Raw genomic sequence first — 21,573 nt, forward strand, 5'->3', positions numbered from 1 at the left:
TTCCTGTACAGTGAGTTTCTTCAGGGTGCTCCTGTCTCTTCCCACTTTCCAAAGAGATGCAGATTGATAGTTTATCTGACCATTGTAAATTGCCCCTGGAGCAAAGGTGAGAGGTAGAATCTTGGGAGAGTGAATGGGAATGTGAGCAAATTAAAATCAAAGTGGTATATGTGAGTTCCTGCTAGAAGGTGCAAACTCAGTAGGCTGAAGAGCCTGTTCCTGTGCTGTAATCCTGTGTGCCCTTCACTGAATCTAATACTGAACCTTTCTTTTTTGGATTTGTTTTTTGTGTTTTGTAAATACATTATTATAAACTGCTCCTATTCTTACTTGTCCACAAAATTGCTGAGAAAGCCTCTGATAGGCATGCAAAGCCATGTTCCCAGGTTTAGAATACTTCAGAATATGTTGCAACATCTCTGGAATTCAAAAGTAATCAAAAACAATATGAAAAATATCCTGCACACAATAATATCGTTTTCTTCCTTGGTAGCTGTAAAATCATCTTGGAAATGAATATGCCTATGGATTCAGTGGCCAGTCTCACTATTTTCCATTTTCCAACGTTCCCTAATCGTGCCACCTTTGCCGTTCACCCTTACTGGGACAAGCTGGCCCTGGACTCCTACCAATGCTTTTAAAAGACTTACTTATCAGCTGGGGACCAAACCTAAAATGCAGGGACCAAACCTAAAATGCAGTCTGAAGAAGGGTCCTAACCCAAAACTCAGGCTGCCCATTTACTTTACAGATACTGCCTATCCTGCCAAATTCCTCCAGCCCTTTGTGTTTTACTCAAGATTCCAGCATCTATAGCTTTCATGTTTCTCACTTATCAGCTGTTGTTTTACCCACTCATATCTGCTCCCAATCTACATTTGCAACATGTTCCAAGATCGCTCTTTTCCTCCACACGGTGGCAGGGGCTGCACGGTGGCACAGTGGTAGAGTTGCTGCCTTACAGCGTTTGGGACGCGGGTTCGATCCCGACTACGGGCACTTGTCTGTACGGAGTTTGTACTCTCTCCCCGTGACCATGTGGGTTTTCTCTGAGATCTTAGGTTTCCTCCCACACACCAAAGACGTACAGGTTTGTAGGTTAATTGGCTTGGTTGGTATAATTGTAAGGTCCCTAGTGTGTGTTAGATAGTGCAGTATGTGGGGATTGCTGGTCGGCACTGACTTGGTGGGCCAAAGGGCCTCTCCGCGCTGTATCTCTAAACTAAACCGCTCAATATCCTCCTGTTTATTGTTTATTCCTTTGCCTTGTTGGCACTCAAATACACCTTATTTTTCTATTGCTTAAATTCCATCTGTCACTTTCCTGCCCAACTGATCAAACCATTTCCTCCATTACAGTCTGAAGGGTTTTGGCCCGAAACTTTGCCTATCTCCTTTGTTCCATAGATGCTGCTGCACCCGCTGAGTTTCTCCAGCATTTTTGTGTACAAACCATTTCCTCCTGCAGTTTCGTGCTTTTTCAGTCAAGTTCCCACACAATTTTTTTACCATCTGCAAACCTCTTTACCTTGTCCCCAATACTTCAGTCTAATGTGGTAATATGTACTGCAAAAAGCAAGGACCAGAGTACAGAGCCCCAATTAATAGTCTTCAGTCACAAAAACAGCAATTATCTTTAGCTTCCTGCCAAAGCCAATTTTAGAACTATTTGTCCCTCCCCTCCCCACCCTTTGACCTATTTGATCCGCTTGCCATGCAAGATCTTGTAAGAAGCCTTGTATCTTTCAAACAACCCTCAAGGCCTCCACAAAAATTTCAATCAATTTGGTCAAAGATGGCACTCTTTATAAATTCACACTATGCCTTAAAGTGATTCTAATAATTTATTGACATGCACTTACGTAGCTTATTTCCCAACACCTCCACTCAGTTCGCATTAACTAACCTGATCTCCCGGTGGCTCAGCACTTCAACTTCCCCTCCCATTCCAAATCCGACCTTTCTGTCCTGGCCTCCTCCATGGCCAGAGTGAGTTCCAACGCAAATTGGAGAAGCAGAACCTCATATTTTGCTTGGGCAGTTTACACCCCAGCAGTATGAACATGGACTTCTCCAATTTCATCTAGTCCTTGCTTTCTCCCTCCTTCCCCTCCCCAGCTCTCCCACAGCCTACCATCGCCGCCTCATCCTTCCTTTTTCCCATCCCCTACATCAGCCTGAAGAAGGGTCTCGACCTGAAAACGTCGCCTATTCCTTCGCTTCATAGATGCTGCCTCACCCGCTGAGTTTCTCCAGCATTTTTGTCTACCTTCAGTCTGAAGAACGGTCTCGACCAGAAACGTCGCCTATTCCTTCGCTCCATAGATGCTGCCTCACCCGCTGAGTTTCTTCAGCATTGTCCAGCTTATTTCTTCTTCACTTTATAAATAGTGCACAATACACAGACCTCCAAACCTCTGGCTCCATTACTATGGCAAGGCTGAACTGAAATCTGATGAGCAAAGCCTTCTTACATTCCCTTCTCGATTCCCTTTAAAAACTTGGGGCAAATTCCACCTGGAACCGAGGATTGATCCATTTTCTAAATTGCTAAACATCTAATAATAATAATAATACATTTTATTTATGGGCGCCTTTCAAGACTCTCAAGGACACCTTACAAAATTTAGTAAACAGAATACAAAACATGTAAGCGGAATGAAACAAAACAAAAAATAACGACAAAAAAATAAAAAATAAATAGTAAAGACATCAACAATACACAATTCAGACACAATTCAAAGAGAGAGCAGCGGCAGCTAATCGCGCCAGCGTTCACTCTCCCTTCCGGCAGCCATCTTGGAAACGGAACAATATCTGAAAACATACTTTTTTTAAAAAACTGTTTATCTTATTTCACACACTTCCTCTTTAATGTCAGCCCTCTCTCATAACTCAGCACCACTTATTCATTAAGACAGTGGGCTGAGGCACACATATTACCCATTGCTACCCCCATTTCAAACCCACTCATTCTCTTTACCCAAGTACACTCTCCTTCATTGGCCATCTGTCTCACCTTCCACCCACCATGCTGACCCACACTCCAATTCCCTGGTCTCGTACTTTGCCACTGTCCTCCTCTTTTCTCGGTTTTCCTCTTCCCTTCTGCTCTCTACCCTCTCACCAATCCCTGCAAGAGATCACCCACCACTAGTGACCTCTCCATCTTCCTCACTCGCTCTTCTGCTCCAATGGAAAGCTTGTACGCTGTCACTGAGCAGTGGATTCGGGTGCAAGACAACGGAAGGTGGCAGCCTAGTGTTGGGTGCTGCAATTAGCCCTGAAGGTGTCTCCATTCATCATTTCCCTCCTGTCCTTCTACAACGACATGAACCTAGCCAAGAGAAAAGCTAAACAAGGGCAGGGCAGGCATGCTCGTGTTTCCTTCCCTTAGTTGTACACAGTTGGAACTGTGTTGCTTATCCCAAAAATAATCTCCATTTCACAATAGCAGTTGCCTTAGATAAACATTAGTTTCCTTGACTAAATCTAAACGAACAAATAATTAATGTTCTCCATAACTAATTTCACATCAATTAAAAAAGCATCCAGCTACTCTGCCACACCTTAGTCTTCAGCTTTGATTATTCCAGTGCATTTCCAGCTGGGCTCCTTTGATCTACAGAGTTATCAATGTTTAATCCCTCCCGCACTCCTAAACTCACTGAGCAACTTAGCTCAAGGTTAAATGTCCCCACCATTTTCATATTCTCTTCAAATCCCTCAGTAGTTTGATCACGGCAGGTGACTACAAACAGCATAGCCTATGAAGGAGGAGTAGATCAGAGAGATACAATTTCTAGATGTTCACATTAAATTTTACCCATGCACAAAGCTAAAATTGCCACCCGATTCAAGGAGCATGGTTGTTTCACAGTCATTGTAACAGCAAAGTCCAGTTCAGTACTTACAATGATTGTAGTGTAGAAAGTCCTTTCAAGGCTTCACTTGGCACAGTTTTCAACTGGTTATTCTGAAGCATCCTATGAGAGAACAGTAGACCACTCAATTTTCCCCATAAAGTACAATGCTCAATATCACAAAGCAGCAAAACAATATTACATTTCACTGCTATGTATTCATATTTATTCCCTGATCATACATTTTAGCCATTGCATTTGGCTTATATAATTAGCTATGCATTTGACCAATAAATCAGTGGACCACAAAGGACAACTAAGCCAAAATTCGTCAATTAATGACTTTCCATGGACCAGTGTATTTTTCTACGTATTCAATCTCAGAAATGACAGTGCTCAAAGAAAATTATCTTGACGACCCTGGAATTGATCATTGAGATTGTGCTGCAATCTACTCATGTGGGCTAGAACAAGCCGGGCCTTACCTGTAAAAGGGAAGAATTTTGACATATCTAGGTGATAGGAAAACTCAATGTGATAACCAACACTGACAGTATACAAAGGACCGGTGACAGCCAACGCAGATGCAATGTAGCCCAGAAGGTACAAACTAGGCACAACCCTGCTGGCTCTTCTACCAACCTTGTCACCACCCTGCTCTCTTTGCCCCATGCCCCAGCGATTTTTCCTCCAATTAATTATTCAGCCAAATCTCAAATAAAATGAATCCTGCCATCCTTTCAGGCAGTAAATTCCAAATGCTGCCAACTGTTTGTGGAAAAAGGTTTCACATTTCACTCGGTTTTTCTGCTCTTTATCCTAAACGTATTCTCCAATAACTGACTTTTTCGCTAATGGAAGTATTATTTATTCCATTAAAGCTGTTCAAAAATTAACACCTCTATCAAATGCCTTTTTAAAACTTTCAGGCTTTTGCGAATCTCTGCTAATATCCCACATGCCTTGTACCATTCCAGCAAGTTGACATTTTCATCATACTCCAAATAGGGCTTATCAGACAGATTTAATGTCTTTATTTTGCAATTCCCATTTACAAAACATAAAATCCTGTACATTTGATAAGTTTCTAAACTTCATAAAAGATTTGATCTTTATGTACATCTCTACTCAAAAACATTCCCTTTAAACCTGCACTGCCAGGTTCTCATTGTCTCTCATTCTTGCTGAATGCATCATTTTATGGGAGGCTGTACTAAACTACAGCTATATGTATCCACTTCACCAGTCTATGATATGCTGTTCATATGGGTTATAACTTTGGTTATCCAGTCATCTGCATACCTTGAAATTATTCCCTTTACAGCCGTCACCAGACTATAAATAGTTTAAAATGTTGTTCACCAAGTAATAGTTCAATAGTGCTTATATTGTCAAATGTGCAAAGTGCAAACGCACAATGAAATTATTTTCTTACAAATAGTCCAATGGAGTATTGCCATACCCAAGCACACCTCCGATTAGCAAGTGTACAGAAATAGTCCACTGATCCCGCATGCAAGAAGCACCATCATTTAGTACCATTTTCAAAGTCCAGTCAGTCCGCAGTCTAGTTGTTCCGCACGCTCTGCTCGGAACCTCCACTACCCGCATGTATCCGGCACCCAATACACCAAGAACGGTCCCGGAGAGTTCTTTTTGAGGAGGTAACGAAGATGACTGATGAGAGTAGGGCAGTTTTCTTCCTTGGCAGCTGCAAAATCTTATTTGGAATGAATATGCATATGGGTTCATGTGGGGGGGGGGGGGGGAAAGAGACATCTCACTTTTAGTGCTGGGGAATCTCAGTGAAGTTGTGCTATATTCTTGGGCTTCACGTGGATTCCAGTGGCACAGGACACTGACAGACTGACACTGCAATTATTAACAGGTTCAGGGCTTCTCTTTCAAACCTTCACGGTACAAAATCACCAAGTTACATTTATTGGGATATATGCAGGCAGTTTGCTACTGAACTGCCGACAATTAGCAGCAAGTGATGTCCAATATAGTTAAAGACAGTGGTACTAATAACGACTGCCAGAATTTCAATGCTTGACAAAAATCTCTTAAAGAACATGATGACCACACTCCCATTGAAAACATTCAGCTGCGCAGGCTGTGGAAAGTAAAACAAACTTAACATTTCAGGCAAATGACCTTTCACCAGAACTGAGAAAAACTGGAGATAATGCAAACCTTATCAAAGACGGGGAGGAGGGGAAGTGAATATCCAATAGGAAGCCTGACATGAGAAGGCAGAGTGATTGAATGACAAATGTGTTGATAGTGCAGGTTAAGGCAGCTGATTAGTAAATAACAGATAGGCTGCTTTGACACAGCTTAGACCAGCAGAAAATTCCTAATCTTAAAACCTGGTTTACCAGTTTTGTTTTAAAAAGTTTTGGTGAAAGTTTATCAATCTGAAACATTAGCATTGCTTTCCTTGCCACTGTGCAGATTTCCACCATCCACAGTGCTTGTCTACTAAGGTGTCCTTCATCAAATGCATTTTGTAAACTCATTGACAAAGCTAACCAGAATCTTCATAAAAACTCAAAAGCACAAAAAATTAGACTAAATTAGGCTGCAAATCCTCATCACATGATAATTGTAAGTTGATTCAAAGTTTCACATTACTGATGTTATTAAAAGTTTAACTATTGTGGTAAACTAAAAAAAAAAAGAAAAAAAAAAGGAATATTCAACTAATATACAACTCTCAACTACTTGGAACATTTCTAAAATAGTAAAAGGAAAATAAAGCAATCGTTTAGGATGGAAACACTGCAGTACAGAAAAAAAAATGTGCATAGGACAACACAGGGAGGCTATTTTATTGGTGCTGGTTCAAAGGTATTGGTTGTTTTATTATCTTAAGTGAATAAGTTCAGTCACAGAAAACTGCTCATGTTTACACCTATGGAACAAAACAAAGTTATTGTCCAGGTCAAAGTCTGAGGGATAGGCCAGGACATCCAGTTCAAATCTAAAAAAAACCTTAGATTTATTTGTAAGTGCTTGATTGGCATCTTTTTGAATGGAAGACAGTTCATAAGTCATAGGAGCAGAAGTAGGCTATTCAGCCCATCGAGTCCTCTCCCCCATTTGATCATGGCTGATCTATCTTTCCCTCTCAACCCCATTCTTCTGCCTTCTCCCCTTAACTCTTGACACCCGTACTAATCAAGAATCTGTTAATCTCCATCTTAAAAATACCTAATGTCTTGGCCTCCACAGCCGTCTGTGGCAATGAATTCCACTAAATATTTAATCTATAATATTTAATAAATAATATAGATAAATATTTCAGTTTTCATCAGACTATAATAATAAAAGATAAATATTTCATCAGACATGCCCAGATTTGGAAATGTCATACTTTTCTGACAGGAATTAACCAGTTGCTCAAATACTGAGTCATTGAGGCCCAGAAAAGGTGCAAAGTGAGTGGAGGCTGTCTGTTGCAACAGAGCCACATTACAATGGAAGTGGGGAAGATGATGCGGTTCATATCATGACAGTGACTGGAAATGAAAAGGTCAAGAGAGTAAAAGGCCTGAAAGGGGTGTCCAAGAGAACAGGGGATGTTGGAGACTTAATGGTTTGAGCTGTCCTTCTATGTTGATTTTCTTGCAGAAATATTTCCTAGTTACAACACCTGCAAACACAAGCATAATCTTACTGAGTAGCCAGCCAACACACCTTGAACGCTTGTGCAAACAAATGAACATTTTTAATTACGAGTGAAGCAGGTCATCACAAGCTGCACCATGAACCTTTGAATATTAGGCAACACTGCTGCCATAGGCAATAGAAGCAAGCTGTTGTTTCTCTCAGAATTGGCTCGAACAAATGTTAAAGTACAGCAGAGAGTTTGTACTCGAGCAACAAAGGACAAGCATACCTCCTCTCCATACATGCCGGGGATCCCAATGCTATATTTGAAAGAACTACACAAGCTAAAGTATCTATCAACCTTCTCACTGTCTATATTTTCCTATCCCTTGCTTCAAACACATTCAATCACCCAGATAGAACATCTGCAGCATCTGACTGCAGAGAGGACCGTCTCCTGTGCCCCCCCCCCCCCCCCCCCCCGTGTTGCTCACTACCATGTCCGAGACACAGTTCTGTCACCTGACATACTGTGGTCGCCCAGCATGTCATTTTGTAGCAATCCAAAATGATGTAATGTGGATTTAACACCTTTGGTCAGTTTTTCATTTTCCTACCATTTGCTGTGAAACTATGATAACCTTTAAGCCAACTTACAAAACACTTGACTGCAAATGACAACAGCCACTATGAAAACAATGCTTGGGAATGGGTTATCTACATACATGCTAAAAGGACCAAATTCATTCATCTAAATTAAAATAATTAAGACATATTTTTAATTTAAATAATAATATTCACTAGAATACATTATTTGTATTGCTGTTCAACAAAATAGGAATTAGTTTAAAACTACGTAACATTTTAAAGCTTAATTAATGGGGTGACACTGTGGCACAGCTGCAGAGGTTCTGATGCCTCCCATATTCCAAAGATTTTACAGGTTTGTAGGCTTCTGTAAATTATTGTATAGTATAGTGCTAGTGTACGTGGTGATCATTGGTTGGCGCAGACTCGGTGGGCCGATAGGCCCTTTTCCACACGGTATCTCTGGAGTCTAAAGTAAACTCCAAAGTCAAATGCTCTACGGTGTTTATCTTTGTACCCAACCCATGTTAATGAGTCATTCACCAATTTGTTGATTATTTTTGATGGATTCCCAACAGGGAAAGAATAGATTAATACTTACAACACTTTCAGCTGGGATAGACCAGACAAAGCCTCCGGATGAATGTAAGACAGGTCATTACCAGCCAATCGCCTGAAAGGAGAAATGCAGTGGTTAAATAATCATGTTGTGACAACAGTAAAATCACCAACCATAAAATTCAAACACCGTCATGTATTGCACCGTAGCTCAAATGCAAATAATATACACACACCAACAACATTGCTGGCATCATATCTATCACTTGGCTTTTCAAGTATTCTACAATGCTTTATGAATTCTATTATTTTTATATCAATCAGATCTACCATTGCCAAAATCCCAACAAGACAATTAAAAAAACAACTTCCTTTGTAATGACCAAAATAGTCATTTGAATGAACAATTTTAAAATAAATTCAGATTTAACAATGGAGAACACCAATATATAATTTAACCTGATATCATGTTCAGCATGGACACTGCGGGATGAAGGACCTGTTCCAGTGCTGTTCGATGTATCAGGCTATTAAACCTGGCTCGGACAAAACTCTGATTATTAGCAACCACTTTCTGTTATTTGCACTACCAGTTTATTTATTCATGTGTGTATATATTTATATCATGGTATATGGACACATTTATCTGTTTTGTAGTAAATGCCTACTATTTTCTGTGTGCTTAAGCAAAGCAAGAATTTCATTGTCCTATACTGGGACACATGACAATAAACTCACTTGAAACTTGAAACTTGACTTAATAGCCCAGAATTTCTCTGTGGAAAGGAAAAATCTCCACTTTTTACCACAACCTGCAAATGTTCTGCCGGCATTGGGATCGGCCAACAGCAATCATCTGTTTTAAAAGCCTGCAACTTAGTGGCTGGTCGAATAAACTTAAAACATTTCTTAATAATTTGGAGTCTCCTATAAAACAATTCCACAATATAGTAAATGGCACAACAACTCAAGCTACTATTGGGTAATATACTTCTTAGTATTCATAACAAAAGTGATGATAGAACATAGTCCTTTGAGTCAAGGGCTAGAGCGAAAAGGGATTTACTCAGTGTTTCCACTTTGAAGGAAATTACCCGAAATTCTGGAAATTATGGTTGTCTTTGGGTAATTTTAGGGAAATTAAATAATTTCGGTAAATCCGGCCCGCGGATGATTTGGGGGAAAAAAAATATTTGCGACCATCCGCGCCTGCGCAGTTGGGGAGGCCGGTGACGCGGTAGGGACGCAGAATGGCATTGTCTCTCTGCGTGTGCGCAGTGGGCCCGGGCGGGATCAGATCACCACCATTTTCACTACACACATCGTCTCGATGCCCGCCCCCCCACCACCCCACCCAAAGGTTGGGCTTTAAAATAACATTTATAACAATAACCTACTTATGTTTCAGAACTGATGACACACCTCAGCAGCTAATTCCACAAAGAGCTATCCTTTGTTTTAAACCTGATAATGGCAAAAGTATCAGTAATGTATAATCCATTAGGCTCGACACACCTGTCCCGCTGAGTTACTCCAGCTTTTTGTGTCTGTTACAGATGAATGTTTTTTTTATTTCAGAAATCAGAAAATGGATATAGCCCACCTAATTAATAAACAAGTGATTTTGCAGTTGCTATGCAACAGAGTATTTAGATACTTTTGTGCCACACAATATCTAGAGCTATTTAATGACGCCATAAATAAAGCCTTGCTTGCATTTTGTTGGCAGTTATATTGCAGGTTACACAATACATTGCAGACTAATCTCAATTCATATAACTACACTTTACTCAACCCACACACTTATCAATTTGTAAAATGGCTTCATTATGTACTGCTGGTTACGTTTTAATTATAATCAGTCACATGTTGCATCAGAAATTTACAATCAACTATAAATTTATACCAATGACTCAGTGAACTAAAGTTGACTTCCATGAACCCAAAATATCTTATTGGAAATGTAATACCAAACCATAAACTTAGTACAAAATTTTCTGCAAATATATTAATATCCCCCCTGGTTAAATCCCTCCATACCCATGTTTAAGACACCTCAGACACTCTTCGTCGTCTCCGGGAATTCCGTTCTCTAGGCCCCCAGCCCCTCATCTTCACCATGGACGTCTAGTCACTCTACACCTCCATCCCCATCTCCATCTCAAAGCCCTCCGTTTCTTCCTCGACCGGAGAACCAACCAATCCCCATCCACCGATACTCTCCTCCGCCTAGCGGAGCTGGCCCTTACCCTTAATAACTTTGTTTGACTCCTCCCATTTTCTCCAAATACAAGGCGTAGCTAAGGGCACGCGCGTGTGCCCCAGCTATGCCTGCCTCTTTGTAGGATACGTCGAACAATCCTTGTTCGAGGTGTACCAGGGCCCCCATCACCGATCTCTACCTCTGCTCATCGACAACTGCATTGGTGCCACCTCCTGCACCCACACACAACTCACTGACTTCATCCATTTCACCACTAACTTCCATCCGGCACTCAAATACACCTGGACCATTTCCGATACTTCCCTACCATTTCTTGACCTTACTATCTCCATCGCAGGTGATAGACTTCTGACCGACATCCACTATAAACCCACTGACTCCCATGGCTATCTAGACTACACTTCTTCCCACCCTGCTTCCTGTAAGAACTCCATCCCCTACTCCCAATTCCTCCGACTACACCGCATCTGCTCCCAGGATGAGGTGTTCCACACCAGGGCATCGGAAATGTCCTCATTCTTCAGGGAACTGGGGTTCCCCACCTCTACTATAGATGAGGCTCTCACCAGGGTCTCTTCAATACCCCGTAACACTGCTCTCTCTCCCCCCATTCCCCCACTTGTAACAAGGGCAGAGTCCCCCTAGTCCTCACCTTTCACCCCACCAGCCGTCGCATACAACAAGTAATCCTCCGTCATTTTCGCCACTTCCAACGTGACCCCACCACTCACCACATCTTCCCATCTCCTCCCGTCTGCCTTCCGCAAAGACCGCTCCCTCCGTAACTCCTTGGTCAATTCGTCCCTTTCCACCCGTACCACCCCCTCCCCGGGCAGTTTCCCTTGCAACCGCAAGAAATGCTGCACATGTCGCTTTAACTCCCCCCCTTGACTCCATTCAAGGACCCAAGCAGTCGTTCCAGGTGCGACAGAGGTTCACCTGCACCTCCTCCAACCTCATCTATTGCATCCGCTGCTCGAGATGTCAGCTGATCTACATCGGTGAGACCAAGCGTAGGCTTGGCGATCGCATCGCCGAACACCTCCGCTCGGTCCGTATTAACCATCCTGATCTCCCGGTGGCTCAGCTCTTTAACTCCCCCTCCCATTCCGAATCCGACCTTTCTGTCCTGGGCCTCCTCCATGGCTAGAGTGAGGACCACCGGAAATTGGAGGAGCAGCACCTCATATTCCGCTTGGACAGTTTATACCCCAGCGGCATGAACATTGACCTCCAATTTCAGGTAGCCCTCACTGTCTCCTCTCCTTCTCAGCTCTCCCTCAGCCCTCTGGCTCCTCCTCTTCCTTTCTTCTTCTTCTCCCCCCCCTCCCCCACATCAGTCTGAAGAAGGATTTCGACCCGAAACGTTGCCTATTTCCCTCGCTCCATAGTTGCTGCCACACCACGCTGAGTTTCTCCAGCACTTTTGTCTACCTTCGATTTACCAGCATCTGCAGTTCCTTCTTAAACATATTAATTATCTACAACCATTCTGCCTTAGGCAGTCCACAACCACGCGTCTTTTTAAGCAGGAATTGCAACGATCATCAGGTGGCCAAGTATTTGCACGTTTTGCCCCTCCATGATATTGTAGTTCGTCAAGGCAATGCAGTTAACGGTCTTCCTTCCCATTAACCATACACTTTTTCCTTGCGTTCAACCGCCTAAAGTGCAACACTTCACATTTGCTCAGGTTAAACTCCATCTGCCATTTCTGTGCCCATTTCAGTGGCTGATCTATGTCTAGCTGTTCACAACCTTCTTCAGTGTCCACAACTCTGCCAATTTTGGTGTAGTTTGCAAACATACTAACAAATACATCTACATTCGTGCCCTAGTCTCACAAAATCCCTATTCATAACTATTTAAAAACAGGCCAGGCTCATTTCCCAGCTTAAGGCCCAGTATGGTTCCTCAGAGTTGGACCATCCACATACTGTTTTAAGTTTTATACACCTAACACATTCTGCCCCATTAAAGTCATTTGTACTAAATAAGTCCCAGTCAATATTAGGGAAGTTAACGTCACCCACTATGACCGCCCTGTAGTATTTACATCTTTCTGTAACCTGTGTACATAATTTGTTCCTTTTATTGTCAACATTCCTTCCTGTGTGGGCATTGAAGGGCATCTTGGTTGGCTTGGGGGAATTGACCTGAAGGGCCCATTCCTGTGTTGCATGATTCCAAAATCTAAAAGTTTACTGACAATATGATGTCAGTTTGAGTTGAAAGTAGATTAGGATAAAGAATTATGGTAAATCAGAATCAGATTTTATTCGCCAAGTATGTTTTGCAACATACGAGGAATTTCACTGGTCAGGTCATACTTAAGATAATATACTTTTAACAGAAGCCCTAAAATCTAATGCAGAAGCCTCCAATGAAAAGCAAAATATTTTTTCCCCCCAAAACACCATGATTGAATGATAGAGACAAGAGACTACAGATGCCAGAATCTGAAACAAAATATCTGCTGGAGGAACTCAACAGGTCAGGAAGCATCTGTAGTGGAAACGAACAGGTGACATTTTAGATTGGGACCCTTCTTCAGACTCAGTAAGGGTCCCAACCTGACAAATCATCTGTATGATTTGATGATAGTTATATTTAGAATAGTAGTGTTTTCAAATGTGATGAATAGAGAATTTAGCAATTATTTACATTCCACAACTTTCCATGTTACTATATACAACTGTTCAGATGGATTTAAAAGATCACATGTTCAAGACTAAGCATCTGCTAGTTTTGATTAAAATTCTCTAGTTTACATAACAGATTAACTGGTTATTGAACTAATCTATTGAGACATCATGTACCTGGCAACAGTGACAATCATTTAAAAATAGTTCATTTTTGAGACATGTTGGTACACTGAGTATGCAAAATGTTCTATTTAAACAGAACATGATGTGCACCAAAGTGTCTCTGCAAAGTCCCAAGGTCTTTCTGTTTACCTGGATTGGATTAATTAAATTGCATTCCACATGGTACAGGTACACAACCCAATCAAAAGATGAAGAGAACAATCTTGGTAGTAAACTACTGAACTCAAAATCCAATGAATTATGCAAAAGAGGTTGAACTACTAGACGGGATCACTATTCAATCTGTCAATGGTGTTCCAATAGAATCTCCCTGAATTATCTTGACTACTCCAGAATAATCAATTATGACACCACTAAATGTTTCGCTGAAACAAATACATTGACAAAGTTTTCACATTCACCTTAAGATTCCTCGTTGGAATATCCACGAACCATCTTAAATTCCCACCCAAAGCACTTTCTGCCCTTTCCTCAAGACCTTTCTTAAAATCCACCTCTGGCTTATTTAGGGATTAACGTAACTAAAACTCATAACTCATTAATAAAATCCAACTATCCTCAACTATTAGATAAACTTAGAAAAAATATTTTATATTGGAAAACACTGCCTATATCCATGATTGGTAGAATAAGTGCCATAAAGATGGTATTTCTACCGCAGTTGTTATATTTGTTTCAGGCTATTCCTTTTTTTCTTCCGAAAACTTTTTTTTAAAAAATTGATAATATTGTCAATAGCTTTATTTGGGATTATAAAAATCACAGAATAAATAAAAAACATCTATGCAAAGCTAAGATAAATGGAGGATTAGCACTTCCAAACTTTTTATATTATTTTTGGGCTGTTCAGATTAAGAATATGAATTTCTGGTGGGTAAATATGGATCATGAACCGACATGGTTAAATATAGAAAAGGAGGACTGTCTACCTTTCAATGTAGGTTCGATAATTTTTGCACCAACGGAAGTACAAAAAAAATATTATAAAGACAACCTAATAATATATAATAATAGACGTATTTGGAAACAAATAGTTAAGACTCTACACTTGGATAATCTCTCATTTAGATTGCCAATTATGAATAATCCATCGTTTAAACCTGCTATATTAGATGGGGGGTTTAAACAATGGGATGATTTAGGAATTACAAGGATAGAACATCTGTATAGAAAAGGAAAATTTCTTTTATTCCAGGAGTTACAAGATATTTATGGATTGTCTCCACAACATTTGTTTAGGTATTTACAAATTAGAGATTATATTAAATCCAATACACAAGATTATAAAAATAAAGAAGCAGGATTGTTAGATGAACTGTTTAATTTATATCCAAATACAGAAAAATTAATAGCCTATATATATAACATCATTTTGGATAAGGAGAATCCAATAACGGAAGTATATCGTCAAGCATGGGAAAATGAAATGGGATTGGCTATAACAAAAGAAAACTGGGAAGAAAGTCTACAACGAATACACCGGTGTTCATTAAACGCCAGACATATACTGATACAATTTAAAGTATTATATAGGTTACATTATTCGAAAACTAAATTAAATAGTATTTTTCCGAATCTCTCCGCTATTTGTGATAAGTGCAAGAAAGCAGAGGCAAATTTAATACATAGTTTCGTTACATGTCCTAAATTGAATTATTACTGGATAGAAATCTTTAAAGTTATTTCTGAAGTCATCAAAGTTAAATTGGACCCTAACCCAAAGCTAATAATATTTGGAATTCCGGATTTACATCTATCACTTACAGTAAATCAAAGAAATTTCTTTGATTACTGTTTAATAATTGGAAAAAAAATCATATTGAAATTTTGGAAGGGAACATTATCCCCCACAACCAAAATGTGGGCAACAGAGATGATGGAGACGTTACATCTGGAAAGAATTAGATTTGTCCTATTGGACAAGTATAATTCTTTTGAACAGATATGGTCTCCATATATACAGTATTTAGAGAAGTAGCTGTTCTTGGCAACACAGCTCGACGTGCACCCTGCGGGATTTGGTGAGAATAATTCATTTTATATTGGAATTACATATATGTCTTTATTGATACTATCACTTGTAGTAGTGTTATTAATAATACATATTGTGGTTACTAAAAATGTTTTTTTTTTTTTTTTTTTTTTTTTTTTTTTTTTTTTCCGTTTCTCTTTTCTTTCTTATATATAATCAAATTATTATTTAATCCCTCTCTTAATGATTTATTCTTTCTCTATTCTTTCTCTATCATTATTTCTAAAAAAACAGTAGATAAGTATTACTAGTGTTTTACTTAATGCAAATTGAATTAATTTGATATAAAGTTGTTTGAAGCATTGTAATTGATTACCTTTAATAAAAAAATATATTAAAAAAAAAAATCCACCTCTGGCTAAGCTTTGTTGCACTTCCCCTAGTCCGAGAGATTCTTACAACTGCAAAACTACATTTTCAACAAATTTATCTCCTTCATGATCAAATGGATGAAATATTGCAGTTTAAACTTTATAAAACCGCTACGCACAATATTTCATCCGTCTACCAACTACAGCCAAGTACTATGTCAATGAGAGATATAAACCTAGCAACGGACTGTTCCAGCTGCTACGGTCAGGCAAACGCCTCCGCTGTCATGCTGTGAAAACAGAGAGGATGAGACGGAGTTTCTTCCCACAGGCCATCAGGACTGTAAACTCTTATCTCACAAGGGACTAATTTACTGTACTAATTTACTGTTGTGTTGTGTCTTTTAAAAAAAAAATTCTGTAACATGTAAATACTGATTCTGTTCTATTCTGTTCTGTAGTTTTTGCACAATCCACAGGCATTGCCACTTTCATTTCACTGCACACTGTATGTGTACGTGACAAATAAAGTTGACTTGACATGATTTGACGAAAAAAAAGGTATCAAATAAACTATTCAGATGTCCTGAAAGGTTTGTAAATGCTGTTACCCAGACCATTGCAAATGCCATGTTCTAACCAGAACTCCAAGTTATGAAGATGTTCCAAAGTATATAAATATAAAATTACACCAAGAGGCACACAAATACATTTGACTGGGAGACCACATTTATTATGAGATGACATGCTTTCACTCGGTCAAAGGTTAAAGGCCATGGATATTACAAACCACATTTTTGGTGAAAACCACATAATCTTGGCAGAGGATCTGATATTCTGTAGTTGCTAAGGAGAAAAGAGGTGCTGGCAAACTCTCGACCAGTGGGCAGCATGGTGGCGTAGCGGTAGAGCTACTGCCTTACTGCGCAAGAGGCCCAGGTTCGATCCCACTACTGGTGCTGTCTGTACGGAGTTCGTACATTCTCCCTATGACCTGCGAGGTTTTTTCTGAGATCTTTGGTTTCCTCCCACACTCCAAAGACGTACTGCTTTGTAGGTTAATTGGCTTGGTATAAATGTTAAAAAAAAAATCAAAATCATAATTTATTAGACAAGTGTATTTTGCAACATACGAGGAAGTTGGTTTGCCATACAGTCATAACAAAAAAGCACCAAGACACACAACTAAATAAAAATTGACACAAACATCCACCACAGCGGCTCCTCCACATTCCCCACTGTGATGGAAAGCAATAAAGTCAGTGTGTGTAGGGTAGTGTTCATGTGCAGGGATCACTAGTTGGTGTGGACTCGGTGGGCTGAAGGACCTCTTTCTGCGCTGTATCTCTAAACTATAAAACCCCAAATTAATCAGTGATTCAGTCATTTTTCAAGAAACCGTGCATTTTGGATCTGTGGTTTCTGCTTGGACATAATTAGATGACTATTAAGATATGCACAAGCTCCTAATCTGTTTATTAACCCCTCTAGTCATTTAAGAAATAAAATAGAGAATCTTCCTGGGTGTGGTATAAAAATAATATTTCACCGTCATGTCATCAACTTGTTACATCTCAATCATAGTGAGAAGCAATTCCAGGGAAAGGCATTAGTTTTTTCCCTGGTGTGCAGTACCCAAGTTGAACATTTTCCATGCTTTTACCTGTTAAAAATGTAACTTTCCGTAAGTAAAGCTCAGCATACATATTTAATGGTGTATTGCTGCACTCAATTCATGATAACATAGTTAAGCAAAGATAAATTAAGTTAAAAATCTTCAATAGCATATTAATATTTATAAGCCAATGATTCAGTATGCTAGAAGCCCAAAACTCCCCAACCAAATGAATAGTAATACACAACTCTCCCTTATTTCACCTGCCATTTTTTTCTTATTGGCTTCTCTTATAATCACTAAGATTTGCCTATCAATGTGGAACAGTCATATCTGTTAAGAATTGGGTTGAGAAAAAAATCAGATTATCAACTGACTGCAATTAATAACAGATTTTTATTCCCTAAAGTGTATTTAAACATTTCTTCTGATGGAAGAAGTTTATTCTACGGAGTCCCCACTAATAACTAATAATACACATCAAAGGAGTGCTTACCAAATTTCACTTTCACAACATCTTCTGACAGAGACAAACACAGATAAAGATTGGAATATTAAACATGTTTTTCCACTGTGTTACTATTATAACAGTGGAAAAAGCCACAAGATGCATTGTGATTCTGCATCTTTAATTTATGCAAGTGGAATTCAAATCCTCATTATCTGGAGCAAATCTTTTCCATCAGGCAACTAGGTAAATAATGTGGTGAACTCTGGTTTGTATAAAGGGGCTGTCCCACTTGGGCGACCTAATTGGCGAGTTTCGAAGAGTTTAGGAGAGTTTGAAAAAAAATGTCATGTTGAAGACCTCCTTCGACTATGTTGAAGACGAGCTTCGACTAACTTCGGGAAAATTCGACACCGAATAGTGGAGAGTGAAGATGACCTCCTTCGATCTCCCTCGACCTCCCTTCGACTATGATGAAGACTATCTACGACTACCTTCGACTACCCTCGATTACCTACGACTAACATGCCGGCCTACTAAGACTAAATCTACGAGTAAAAAAAGTAGATTTTTTCCATGGCGACCTTTTTTTACTCCTGGGCATTTTTCAACATGTTGAAAAATACGCCACGACCTAGCTGAGGCCTCGAGTACACGGGGACTACTCTCGAGCATGAAGGGGAGTTACAAAGACCTCCTACGACCTCGTGTCGACCGTGCTGCGATTATGAGTCGAGGGCAAACTCGCCAGAACACGCGGATTAGGTCGCCCAAGTGGGACAGCCCCTTAAACCATTTGGTGTTGTATCAAATGATCGCTGTATGATTCCTAATTTCATATTTAGCATAAAGAAAAAATCAGTTTTACAATTGAATGTGTGCAAATTACCCATCTCAAATACTAAAGCTGGTGCATTACTGCACAGGCTGAGTTTCAAATTCAAAATTCCCATCCCTACCCCATTGTGCTTTTCGTAGAGACTATCCCTCCTCACTCCTCCATTTCCACCCAACCCACCCCCTCCCCTTCAACTTTCCTCTGCAAATGCAGAAGATCTAACATCTGTGTCCACACCTCCTCTCTTACTTCTATCCAAGGACCTTAGCAGCCTTGCAGGTGAGACAGAGGTTAACATGTAACTCTTCAAACAGAGTCTACTGCAATCAGTGTTCCCATTGTGGCTTCTTTAATATTGGTGAGATCAAGCCTGGGCGAGGCGACTGTTTCACCAAACACTCAAGCTCTGTCCACCAAGGCCTGTCCTCTAACTATAGCAACCTCTGTCCTGGGTCTCCTCCATTGCCAGTGTGAGGCCACATGCAATCTGGAAACAGCACTTCATTTTCCGCTTAGTAATTTTACAACCCAACAAGCATGAATGTTAAATGCTCTAATTTCAAGTAATACCCCCTCCCTCCTCATTCTTCTCCATGCCCCCACCCCACATGCTCCCATTTCTCTCACCATTTTCCAAACTCACCAGTGTCACTCTGCTTCTCCATACACTCATCTCGCATCCCCATTTCCCTTTCCTCTTTTCCATCCCTCCAGTTTTACATTTTAATTCTCCTCTTCTTATTCAACACCCTTTTGTCTCCTCTTTGCCCCTATCCTTTGCTGTTTACTACACCCATCAGCCAATAAACCCCCTCCTCCATTCCCCTGTATCCACTTAACACTTTCCAGACTTTGTTCCAACCCCCCTCTTCCCCCCCCCCCCCCCCCCACCACCTCTCTTTTCCAACTTTCTCCCTCCCTTCATTAATCTGAAGGACCCAACCCTTCTTTAGTGTTTTAAAATTACATTTCCTAGTGAACTTCGGCAATATATTGGAACCAAAAAAACATTTCTCCCAAATTAAGAATATTTTGAATAAATAGAGCAATGACAGATGTCTTCAAAATGTACATCATGAAATAGGACTTGATATCCACCCAGAGTACCCTGTACTTTGATTCATCCCTAGTGGCGTAAGGGAGCAAACTGAAACAAAATATGATTGTCCCGTTCCGCCCATCGGCTGATTGCTTTTACCACATTAATTGCCAGAAGATCTATTTTATTTAAATGGAAAGACTCTAATCCTCCGACCACACTCCATTGGTACTCTGAAACGATTTAGAATTAAATTTAGAAAAAATTAGGAGTGACATTGTTGACCCCTTGGTTAAATTTGATAGGACTTGGGGAAGCTTTATTCAACATTTTCACACAACATAAATTGTCCCCTCTCCAATTGTTATAATAATGATTTTACCTTTATACAGTGGAACGGACTTGACGACAAACAGGGACTTAAATTGTTGAAATTCTTTGCAACCCAGATTCTTTTGCTTTTTTTTTTTTAATTTTAGAGGGTTTTGTTTTTCTCTTTTTTCTCTTTTTTTCTTTTTAGCTTTTTGTTTTTATATATACACGTTCTCTTTTAAACACAACTATATTTACATAGAGACCGGGAGGTCTATATTCAATGTGTATTTTGACACTGGACTCATATTTAGGTTACACCTGTTATTAATGTAATCCTGATCCCTATGTATCAATATCATTGTTATGTTTATCATCATTATTATTTTTTTTTTTTTTGTTGTTTTGTTTTTGCTTTTGAAAAAAACTAATAAACAGATTTTAAAAGAAAGAAAGAACAATATGATTGCCTGCAAAGTATAGCATTACTGTCATTAAGGCCTTAATTGGACTGGGATTCCATTTTGAAGTTCATTTCATTGTAACATGGAACGATGATCCATCAGATTTAACCCTAAAACTTAGTATTGTAGTAATTTGTTAAATACAACTAAAAATGTTAACACTCAACTAAAAAAGATTGAAGCCATGATTAATATTTTATTTCTAACTGATCATGGCATTTTTGGTTGCAAATTGGTGTGTAATCCTAAACATAGAAGTAATAAGGCGAATTCCTTGTATGTATACACACTTGGCTAATAACATTTCTTCAATTCATTACTTCAACCTTTCAATCGATATCCAGCACACTAAAATGGAAAATAAAAATTTGCAGACCCAAACTTAAATCAAAAATCAAACAAATTGCCAGTAATTGCCCTAATAAGATAGAAAATATGTTGGTGCTCTAGGCAAATCCTGTTTATTAAGCGTTAGGAACCAACCAACACTATACTTCATTATACATCCGTTTCCCAAACTCTAGCAACCCTCCAAAAGACAGGATACAACTGGTGAAGTGTGGGAGGCTCTCACACAGGAGCTCAGTCAATGTCTACATATCATCTTTACCCAAGGTTGTGTGCTTTTTTCAGCTATGGATCCAGTAATCTTTTAATCATTGCACAACTGACTGATTAATTTGGTATTGGCTGCATTAGCACCCAAACCGACAAGGTTGGGAGTTTAACAATATGAAACGATTATTTAGTTAAATGCCAAACAAATCACCAATTCACCACCCGCACCCAATAGGACTATACCCATACCATTTCAGACAATGTGCAAGTATGTTACACT

At 39.6% G+C, this 21,573-nt stretch overlaps 1 protein-coding gene across 1 annotated transcript in view; it reads right to left on the reverse strand.

Moving 5' to 3' along the window:
- The window catches only part of lgr4 (leucine rich repeat containing G protein-coupled receptor 4), an 84,599-nt gene that overhangs the window by 21,481 nt on the left and 41,545 nt on the right, over window positions 1–21,573 (reverse strand). Inside the window, exons 3-4 of the mRNA XM_033038622.1 lie at window positions 8,668–8,739; window positions 3,915–3,986 (exon numbers count right to left, since the gene is read on the reverse strand). Of these exons, the coding sequence (XP_032894513.1) occupies window positions 3,915–3,986; window positions 8,668–8,739 (144 nt within the window). The remainder of the gene's footprint in view (window positions 1–3,914; window positions 3,987–8,667; window positions 8,740–21,573) is intronic.

The sequence above is a fragment of the Amblyraja radiata genome, chromosome 20 (assembly GCF_010909765.2).
Source record: "Amblyraja radiata isolate CabotCenter1 chromosome 20, sAmbRad1.1.pri, whole genome shotgun sequence".
Taxonomy (NCBI): domain Eukaryota; kingdom Metazoa; phylum Chordata; class Chondrichthyes; order Rajiformes; family Rajidae; genus Amblyraja; species Amblyraja radiata.